The sequence below is a fragment of the Neodiprion pinetum genome, chromosome 4, assembly GCF_021155775.2.
Source record: "Neodiprion pinetum isolate iyNeoPine1 chromosome 4, iyNeoPine1.2, whole genome shotgun sequence".
In the NCBI taxonomy this organism is placed as follows: Eukaryota; Metazoa; Arthropoda; class Insecta; order Hymenoptera; family Diprionidae; genus Neodiprion; species Neodiprion pinetum.
This window is the reverse complement of record NC_060235.2, coordinates 43571642-43582018: the sequence shown is the minus strand read 5'-3', so window position 1 is coordinate 43582018 and position 10377 is coordinate 43571642. Positions and strand designations below refer to the sequence as shown.

General features: G+C 37.6%; 2 protein-coding genes across 9 annotated transcripts in view; one reads left to right on the top strand and one right to left on the bottom strand.

The window, feature by feature from the left end:
• Positions 1 to 516: 516 nt before the first annotated feature.
• Positions 517 to 6549, top strand: l(2)k09848 (lethal (2) k09848). Of its 3 annotated transcripts, none has more exons than XM_046620706.2 (8): positions 517 to 819; positions 1599 to 1746; positions 1838 to 1933; positions 3463 to 3790; positions 3869 to 3969; positions 4847 to 5048; positions 5978 to 6280; positions 6365 to 6549. In XM_046620706.2, exons 1-8 carry the CDS (start codon positions 762 to 764, stop codon positions 6437 to 6439), a joined length of 1311 nt encoding a protein of 436 aa, XP_046476662.1. In that variant the 5' UTR covers positions 517 to 761; the 3' UTR covers positions 6440 to 6549. The 3 variants fall into 3 exon arrangements, with proteins under 3 accessions (XP_046476662.1, XP_046476663.1, XP_046476664.1); XM_046620707.2 differs by having other exon boundaries at positions 519 to 819; positions 3484 to 3790; XM_046620708.2 differs by lacking the exon at positions 517 to 819 and adding an exon at positions 857 to 1403.
• Positions 6550 to 7672: 1123 nt separating this feature from the next.
• Positions 7673 to 10377, bottom strand: part of SNF4Agamma (SNF4/AMP-activated protein kinase gamma subunit) — a 78378-nt gene continuing 75673 nt past the window's right edge. For 5 of the 6 annotated variants that reach the window (XM_069134998.1, XM_069135003.1, XM_069134999.1 and 2 more), the window contains 2 exons: positions 10228 to 10321; positions 7673 to 8960 (listed from right to left, as the gene is read on the bottom strand). In XM_069134998.1, coding sequence (XP_068991099.1) covers positions 8647 to 8960; positions 10228 to 10321 — 408 coding nt within the window. In that variant the 3' untranslated portion in view covers positions 7673 to 8646. The remainder of the gene's footprint in view (positions 8961 to 10227; positions 10322 to 10377) is intronic. The other variant, XM_069135001.1, reaches the window with a different exon arrangement.

The following is a 10377-nucleotide window of genomic DNA, read 5'->3' as shown; positions in this document are numbered from 1 at the left end:
CACATATTTTCACATCAATAAAAAAATAATATTTATTAAAAAAAAAAAAAAAAGTATTCGGGCTGGGAATGGTTAATTATTTTGGTTCAACGTCCGCTAATTGAATCCAAAATTTATCAAATCTGGAGATACTTTTATTCGCTGACATTCATAATTGAAACAAAAAAATCCCAATTCTTGCATTCCTGGAAACATTTGTGCGAGCGGGGACAAGGATGCGATTGGCAACCGCTTGCTCGAGCGACCGAGTATATCTATATATGCACGATTGTGGGCCACCTTCGGTGCATGGCCGCCTAGGTGTCAGGTCGGAAATGGGCCACCTTCGGTGCGTGGCCGCCTAGGTGTCACGTCGACGCTCCAACCTAGCTGGTATCACGAAAAGCCGAGCGTTGGAGATCTCCCTACTCATCTCTGTGAAAAGCTTGCGCGCGGTCAGCGAGCGTGTCAAAAGTCTACTAGCGCTACGTAGAGGAACTAAGAAACGGAGACAAAACGCGTACAATTTTTTAGTACACGAGCAATGGCGAGAGTCAGGGGGCTGGCTCTGCCTCTGTGTTAGGGACTTTTTAGCGCTGTCATTTATATCCTATATTCTCCCTAACAGGAGCCCATAGTCATTGAATGGGACAGAAATAGAAGATTGTAAAACACCGCGCAACACCGCGTGTACTCTCGAATAGACGTGAAGAGTACAAACTACGGTGTCAAAGTGACAAGTCCTATTGATTACTGCCAAATTTCTTCGTGATTTCTTAAGAATGAGCTACAGAGAAGACTTGAACGTTTTCGTTGGCGGAACGACTGGAGCCTTCAAAGGTATCGTCCAAACTACCTTCGGAGACACGTTTACCGTAGACTAGGTTCGGATTAGGTTACGTCGATATTTTATTAACAACGTGTCTGAAAGTGGATTTATTACAAGTAATAAAGGTTGCATCAGTGTGAAAAAATTTTAAGCACACTATTTCCATTGGGCAAAAATATTTTCCGAATTCTTACGGCTTGCCTCACTCATTCGACAAGTTCACTCGACAGTCGTACGAACGAATAGATTTAAATATTGTTCGTCATGCGGACGCATGCTAGCTTTTGGTATGGTCGTGTGAAAGAGTTGTTGCACGGCAATAAAATCATTGCAGTGGCTATTCACGCGGCTTCTATTATGCTATTGTTAAAGGTATTATGTACATATTGTGTTCTGTTCATATCGGAAACATAAGAGGTATGAACTATGCTGCCGGTGTATATTAACCTGGGAAGATTTCGAAATGTAGAAAATGTGACACCGTTCATGGACAGCGAATTCGAGTGTTACCAGTCTTGACTGACTCGCGTACAGCCATGGACCCGCTTGTGTAGTTATTTTGGCATGGAAATATTTGTCTAGTTTCATCGCACAGGTTAAATACCCAAGTAAATTACATGGTATACCTACAAAGGTGGATTCGGACCGTTTCAGAGCTACCAATATTGCCTGCTGCTATTTAAACAATATGTTTAGTAGACATCACTAGGAGCCTTGAATCAGTCAGAACAGATACCTGTAGGTGTATGTTCTACATTTTCATGTAATTCATTTCATATATTTTGTACAGGGCTGAAAGTTAATGAAAGGACATGTATTGCAAAGAACATACAAAGTCTTATAGCCATAACAGATGATCAAGAAATTACGACAATGGCTTGGGGCGATCAAGAAGAAAAAGAAATTTTAATTGGGTCCGGATCAAAAGGAATTCCAAGGTTTGAATTGAAATTATATAGATATTCCGGCACATTTTGACACAATCTTGCTAATTACTAAACAATTCGTTGATTTCTCCTTCATTTGCAGTGTTAAAATATATGATACCGAATACTCGGCATTTACAAGTTCATTTAATTGCGATGGCGGAAAAGGAAAGATCAAAGGAATTTCCAGGTTCAATGAGTAAGTCACAGAAAACCAAAACGTGCCTCTAAAATTATGTACTCGTTTCGCTGAAGGATCGTGCATGTATATTAGTCTCATAGTTATGGCAAAGAATTACAATCATCAAAATTTATCTAATGCAACTTACTTTTCAGAGGCTTTACTGTGGTCTCCCTGTTCTCTTAAAAGTACCTAATTCCTTTTCTTGTCTTTATAAGTGCTCTGAAACTGAAGGTTTCCCCCTAGATGTACCCCGAAGCACACCGTTCCAAAAACATTGATTTCCTTTTTCATGAAACAAAAATGCTTAGGCATGTTTTTGTTTAGTACTGTGCGTAGAATGTGACTGCTGAACTAGTTTTGGCATTCGATATCCATAGAGTTCACATCGAAATAGAGTATAGCATCTTTTTTCTTCATAACTGCAGAAATTTAATACCCCTTAATTTTGCAAAAATTATCCTCTATTTCCCGTTAAATTGCCTGGGTTGTGCGCTGTGAAGCCCGTTTTCATTTGGCTGAGTCATTGTCACAATTTTCAGTCCATGTGATTTGTAATGTATTTGGCAAAGAATTTTATTGATACAAGTACACTGATTTTGTGATTCGCTGCGAAACTTTTTGACATCGTTAAGTTATCTTAGTTTCTATGTTGAGTGGACAACCTGCTAGCAACTGAAAGTTGTTGGAGAACTCTGAAAATTTTATAATTATATATACAAAGCAACGAACAATGATTATTATTCGTAAATATCCGTGGATTGGATTCCACATTGGAAGGTGGAGGAATAAAAGAATTTCGAAATATTTATAAATAACTAGGAAAATCGTAACATATCAGAACACTATCATGCAAAAAATGGGCAGAGTTACTTATACACGACGTTTTTGTGCAGTACCGACTATACGTAGAGTGGTTCGCCCCAAAAAATATTTTTTTTTAGTGCCTCCCCCTCATAAAACTGTTGTGATGAAAAACAAATCCCCTGCAAATGTGAGCTTGATCGGGCAGGTTTTAGGGGTCCAATGTTCGAATTTTCGTGTTTTACATCGAAATAACACATAAAAAATACTCACCTTAACTCACCATCGAATTCGCGTAAAAGTATAGATGAAAATGTAAAATAACAAAAACTTATTTTTTCTCTGAATTTAATACGATTATTTTTGATGTTTAAATTTTTTCATTTTTCAATCGCAATATTTCTCAAGAGATGCAAAATTGAATAAAAAAATCTGAAGACCTTTTTTGTACTAAATATTGTTATCTACAAAACAGGTCTTTTGATATTTTTCATTTTCGTCTATATATTGCCCGCGAAATGGAGGGTGAGTTACGGTAAGCATTTTTTTTACATATTATTTCAATGTATACACGAAAACTCGCAAGCGGGACCTCTAAATCTTATCCGATTAAACTCAAATTTTGCAGGGGGTTTGTTTTTCATCATAAACAGTTTTATGAAAGAGCAGCACTAAAAAAAAAATTTTTTTTTTTCGGTGAATCACCCTACTATACATATTCCTAATAATTATCAACATACTAGGGCGCATGATTTTATTTTTAGCGCCGTAATAACAGCAGTTGAAACGGGTCATGTGAAGTTATGGAGATACAACGAGAGTGAACAAATATCGATAAATGCTGGTGAAAATTTGCAGAGAATGAGGCATTCGATCGTGAATAAAAATATAATCGCCACCGGAGGTCGTGAAAATGCTTTGAAGTTGTTTGACCTGGAGAAGCAGGAAAAAGTGTTTGTTGAAAAAAATGTTCCACCTGACATATGCCAGTTGCGAATGCCCGTTTGGGTCTCTGATCTAATTTTTTTGCCGAACACCAGTTCAGTTGTTACAGCAAGTAAATATGGCCATGTGAGTATGTGCTCATTTTATATTTTTACTGGCATCTTAGGTTTGAATCTTTCATATGACACCTCATTTATATTTTAGGTTCGTTTATACGATCCCAGGTCCACACAGCGAAGGCCATTAATAAATCTTGAGATCAAAGATGAGGCTTTGACAACTATTGCAGCTGCCCATAAGGAAAAGTAAGTTTGGACAATATCTTTTTTGAAGCGCCATATATCTATAACATGGAAGTTGATTCTGAATCATGATTCATATGCACGTACAAATAGATACACATCCGAGCATTCGATGCATTGCCCGTCATGAAACTATAAATGACGTCACCATATGTGCGAAATGCAGGGTATCTACTGCTCCTTAACTATCCTTAGGTTCTGTAATTATCCTGGCAAACAAAAATTTCTCCTTTAAGACCTGGAAATGTCCTGGAATATTTTGATTTATCCTAGAAAAGCTGACATAATACATTTTTTTGTTTGAAAACTGCAACATTTGATTTGTAATACACGGCCTTGAATGCGTTAAATTTTAACAGATGGACATGCAATCTAATCAACTTATCCTATCCTCAGAAATTTATAAGTTAGCAAAATTAAGGTTATAAAATTTTGTACTTAATCGTCCCAGAACCTCCTGAAATAGTCCTGCAACCTAAATTCTCGATTGCAGTAGATACCCTGTGAATACCTGTACTACCCCTCACTGCTAAGAAGTGAGTCTTCATTTCCATCGGTTATGGTTGTGAGAAAATCGAAGTTGGGTCTAGGAATTGTGAAATGTGATGATCTTACTCTGGCTACAATTTTCAATTAGAGTTTGATGTTTAGACTGTCGGAATTTTAATAGCTTTGTTGCCCTTAGAAAGTTTCAAAATGTTGTGTCTGTATCATATATATATATATATATATATATGATAACTTCAAATATGTTATATATATATAACATATTTGAAGTTCCGATCAACGACAGAAACTGTATATAGACTTTCCGGCAATCTAAGGGTTAACAGAAAACAACCGGTAGACATACATGATTATCTGTGTTTAATTACTTCAGGCACGTAGTTGTCGGATCTGGGAAAGGAAGAATGAATTTAATCGATCTGCGCAATCCTGGAAAAATTTTGAATACGTACAAAGGTTTTACCGGCGGAGTAACAGATTTAGCTTGCAGTCAGTTACATCCGTTAATAACGAGTGTTAGCCTGGACAGGCACCTAAGGATTCACCATTTAGAAACAAAACAACTGTTGAAAGAGGTATTGGGAAAACAATTATGACCATTACTGTGAAACTAAGGATTCCTAGCGCCACAGACATGATGCAGACCTATGCTCAAACTCTTACAGTTATGCGTCACCCAATGTGGCACAATTAGAATGATCAAATCAGATTTGATGTCATTAGTTGCATTACGGACCGTTAAATCTATGGCATCCTTCTGCAAGTCTGTAGCGGCTCAAACTATTTGGCAATATTTTTTACGAATTTTTGAAAATCTATGTACTATTTTGAAAAATTTGATTTCGAAATTTGAAGGGCCAACAATTTCGAAGACCTACGGCTATAGCCTTTTCAGCCTTATTGTTAATCCGGACTTTGACATAGCCCGCCTATTCGGTTTAGGTGTAGTCTGCAGGGTGGTTGTTGAAGTCAATTTGGAAAAATTACCAAGATGACAGGAAATTGTAGTTCTTACTATAATATTAAGTTGAAGACATTGCCAACGTAATTTTGGTGCTGGGCCTTCATTTCGGCTAAAAATATTTTCAGCTCCCAATTTGATTTCCTAATACTATTTCACTCTCTGTAACATAGCTCTCAAGGAATAGGTAAACAGTTTATGAGGAAGTATTCACGTGTGACTCGAAATTTTCATTAAATTTTAGGTTTGTGTTTCGTACTTACCTACATCTCATACAGTATCAGAACTCTTGTTTCAATACTGGCGATTTTTAACCACTTTTTATCATAGAGAAGCTATACCAAAGAGATCCATCGATCCCGTGTGATATAGTCTTGCAAAGAGAACCATGGATAAGTAATGATATTAAATTGTTGGGGACAAAATGGCTAATTAGAATATAATTTCTCACAGAAACTAGCGATGACAGTGATGGAAGATCTACATTCCCACTGCAATAATATGTTTGAGTAATTTCAAAATTTGGCGAATGTTTGTTTATAGGTTTATTTGGTATTCTCACTGAATGCAGTGTTATTGCGATCAAACTTTTCATTGGAAGCCAACAGCCCGTTATTGGAAGACAATGTCGAAAACACCAGGCCCATAAGTTGTTCAACTGATCGGTCAACCGTGACAAGTACTGCGACAGAAAATTGTGTCGGGCTACATTCAGATTACGATGTTGAATATGACGAGATGTTTAACCAGATGCCAGTCATCGACAACGCAAGTGATGCAAATGTTACACAAAATAAGAGACACTACCCATATAAAGAGGAAGCAACCGTCATAGATGATACTTTGGTAACGCAAACACATTTACTTTGAATGACGCAACATCGAAAACACATGTTCACACCTTAAGCCAAAAATGGTTTTCTATTTTAGGAGTATGACAGTGGTGGAAATAACAAAAAATCACGTGCAATGAAAAAAAACAGAAGAAGGTCGAAAGTTCGCTGAGGAGGGAGATTACCTTGCGGTTATTTTTTTATCATTAAATGACACACCATTGTTCTGTATAATTGTATGATTGAATAACCCAGTGTTCGTAAAATATGGATTTAAAACCAGTTCACGTAGCGCATCGTCTTCACTTTGGTACTTTCCCGAGACAAAGCAACCGTTTCATGGGCCAGCGATTACCAGCCTAGAATTATGAATCTGAGTGATATATTTACAATGTTTGCTATAAAGCAAGAGGATTTGAGATGGTCGCTGTGTATAAGATCCCAGAATGGTTTGAACCAATCACGTTTATGCCATGGAGACCGACGGTGGGTATTAGATCGTGACTACAATGTGAGAATCGCAGTACACTAAAGGCCGACACGATCATGCATGTCAAGGCTAACATTGTCCTGACTGAATGCGTCATATTGTTTTCCCTGTTGTAATCGAAGTACTATTTGTCAAAAATCGATTTCCACATAGTACGCTCATTGTCAGTGACAGCGTAATGTTACATTTTAGGTTGGTGTACAACGTCAAGCTGTAAAGGTTTTCAGCTACCCGGCTCATGAATTTTATTGGCATTGCACCTTAAACGTAAGTTCACCTGAGTAAAGTCGATTCAGACCTCTGTTGTTTTAGTGAGTCATGTGTAAGGTCGGCTCTGATAGCCTCTAACCAATCGTAGCAGCGAATTGAATAGATACGGCGTGTGCTATTCAACAGTCATCTTCTTCTTCTTCTTCTTCCAAATGGCTATGCCCCCCAAGGAGGAAGTGCCAACGTACTCTTAGCTTGTTCCTGGGATATCCCAGGAATTTCGTGGAACTATGAAGCAAGAGCTAGCTCCCTCCCCCTCCCTCTCCCTCTCTCGTATGTACGCGCTCAAGTTGAAACGATGCGACAAATCAGCTACTGAACTGCGCTCGGTTGACAGTCTTTCGATTCTGGTTCCCACACGCGCGTAAATCGCAGTTATCGGTCTGCCCAGTAAGTACGTCTGCGGCGCACAGTCGCAATGTAACGTTCGTTACGCTACAATGACTGTAATCAACGGAAATTTCTATTTTTCTTCGCGATATTTTGTGAAATTGAGATGAAACTGGTGTCGGCACGGCGTCGGGATTATTACGAGATGTCATCGCACAGCAAGCTTCGACTATACAACGTGCTTATTCTGAACTTGTTGAAGATCTAATTGGTGCTTGATTTTAATGTTTGATTTCACAACAAATACCAGTAAAACATTGTTGTACTTGGCGGCTTTATTGATGCTTATAATTTTTGCAATGTTCTACAAAACTGTGTGTGGCTTACCAGAAGCTCAGAAATTTTCTCAGAATTATTTCAAGTTGCCTGGCTTCTGATGTAAGCTTCTAATCATATTTCATTGTTTAAATTCTTTTCATACTTATTAATATAGTAATTTATAATATCTATATTTACAGATGGTGTTATTATTCTTTGTTATTGTTGTTGTTATTATTGTTAATATTATTATTATCATCATCATTATTCGTGTACATATATTCTAGGGGTATACAAGTAATTTTAAATCACAAATAATTCAAATATTTCGAATAATTAGATTTTCATTTCAACACCCCTAATATGATCGCATATGGTAATATTTTTATTTTTTTTTTCAAACCCGTTTCTGACTTTAAAAATCACCCGCGGAAGGCAAAGGTTTGCATTATTCATTAAGTAAACCCTCTCAAAGTATCACAAATTACTAGTGTTTAACTTTTTGTTGCTTCATTTACTTTAACCTCGTACAATTATAACGTTATACAATATTATTATGCATATCAATAATCAATTACGGTCCTTCCTCGATGTACAAAACGATATGCTGATGGTCATAATTGCATGCTAGTTTCAAACCTAACGGTGAAAATGAATCGAATCAATTAGTGTACGATGATAGTTATACTATTATATAAAATTAGACTCTACTGCTTGCTGCGAAATATGAATTGAATTGCTCAATTGGAATTGGATATAAAACGAATAACTGGACATATTTGTAAAATACATAAGAAACTTCACTCTGATTATCTTTGATGACTCTCCGGAGATTATAGGTGTACTTGCATTGTAGCAAAAGCATCGTGATCGCTATACTTCAGTTTAGTTAGATATCCCTTGACGAGTGGGTGAGGTTGCTTAGGCTGTAGAAAATAATGCTTTACCAGTCGAGACTAACTAGGATGTCGTTATTCGCCTCCGGAGACTGTCACTTCTCGCCATGTTGGCTCCTGTGATTGGGTTACTAATAAGTGGTCCGAAATATCAGATGCCGTTGGACTGAGTGGAGGACTAGGTATTCTATGGGTTACTTGTTCTTCTGCAACTGCTACTGCTGTTGTTCGGTTATTATCCGCTTTATCAGCATCCTCGTCTCCTTCGGTATCCCCGTGATCGACGAGCGAGACCTCGGAAGCGGCTAAACTTGGTTCTTTCGACGTTCCAGAATCTTTATCCCGTAAGGATAATAAACTATCCTTGTTACTGCTACCATCATCATCGCCTATGGCAAGCAATTAGAAAATCTGGTTTGAACTATGCTAACCTGTATGACTGTAGTTATGCACTTACAGTGGTAAAAGACGTGTGCGTGCGTGTGCGTGTGTGTAATTGTACAAAAAATTTTAGTAGGATACCGAAGTGCTATTTAAACAGCTCCATAAGTTGTACAATTAATATAATGGTACCTATTATTGTCGCAGGTGCATGATAGACAAGATTTTGGGCATGGAAATAAACAAATTTTTCCGATGTTATTTAAATGGGAAATAGAAAATCGCGATGAGCCAACCTCCAAATTTTAATACTAAGAGATGAAACTAAGACAGCATCCTTTTTTCGTCATTTCGAACAATATTTTCGGCTTGAATGTTTAAAAAAATAGTTGATTTTTTTGACACAGTCCAGTTCAAGAACCAGTTGACGCGATAAATTTTAAGAGTTAGGCACAAGATGTGTGTACGCTATTATATATAAATAATATAGCGTAAATATATGTAAGCATAGCGTCTGGTGCTTGCACATGAGAGTGCACACACACCTTGTGCTTAACTCTTAAAATTTATCGCGTCAACTGGTCGGGTATACGTTGTAAAGAAATTCAGCGTTGATTATAAAGACGCCGGTTCGGGGGGTAAATCGAACAAGAGGTGTAACATCAAAAAACGTTTGGCGTAAACTAAACTCATCTCCCACTCGCCGGAGTTGGTTGGACCATATAGGATCTACTGATTGTGACAATTGTTCCTCGAAGTTGCAGGCGCTGCAATTTGTTCCGAATATCAGGAGTTGCAGGCCATCCTACACTTACCGTTAACCGAAAGGCCAGAATTCTCGATTAACGGAAAACAAGAAAGGTTCGCTTGAAACAAATAGTCCCTAAAGCAGCATTGCCACCGAAGAGGCATATAGGGTTTTTGAACGCGCCAACAAAAAACTTTGATAAGAACGGATTAAACACTTGTGATAAAAGTACACGAGTTCCTGCGATACGGAAATATGTTTCACGGAATACAGATACATACCACGAAACAGAAAGAGTCTGCGTAGCATGAATTAGATTTGCTTCGATAAATAGGGTTCGACAAACGACTAAAAGAAAATTACAAAACGCACCCACTTTACCACCCGTTCTAATAAACTATAGGCGACAACTCATCAGAAATTTGATTGGAACAGAATTGCACTATTAGTCAGAGCATACGATATGCGCGAACTTTCTTAAGATTTATTGGGGGGAAAAATAATAAGGTGGTTTTAACCATTATTACCACATGGCCTCAGGACGATGTATAATAAAAGATCAGATAGCGAAATTATACCGATCACTTTATCATCGTCGTCTACAACGACGAGTCGGTGGACCTGAAATGGCAGAAATATCATGATTAGATTTCATGTTGTGTGATACGTACATATAC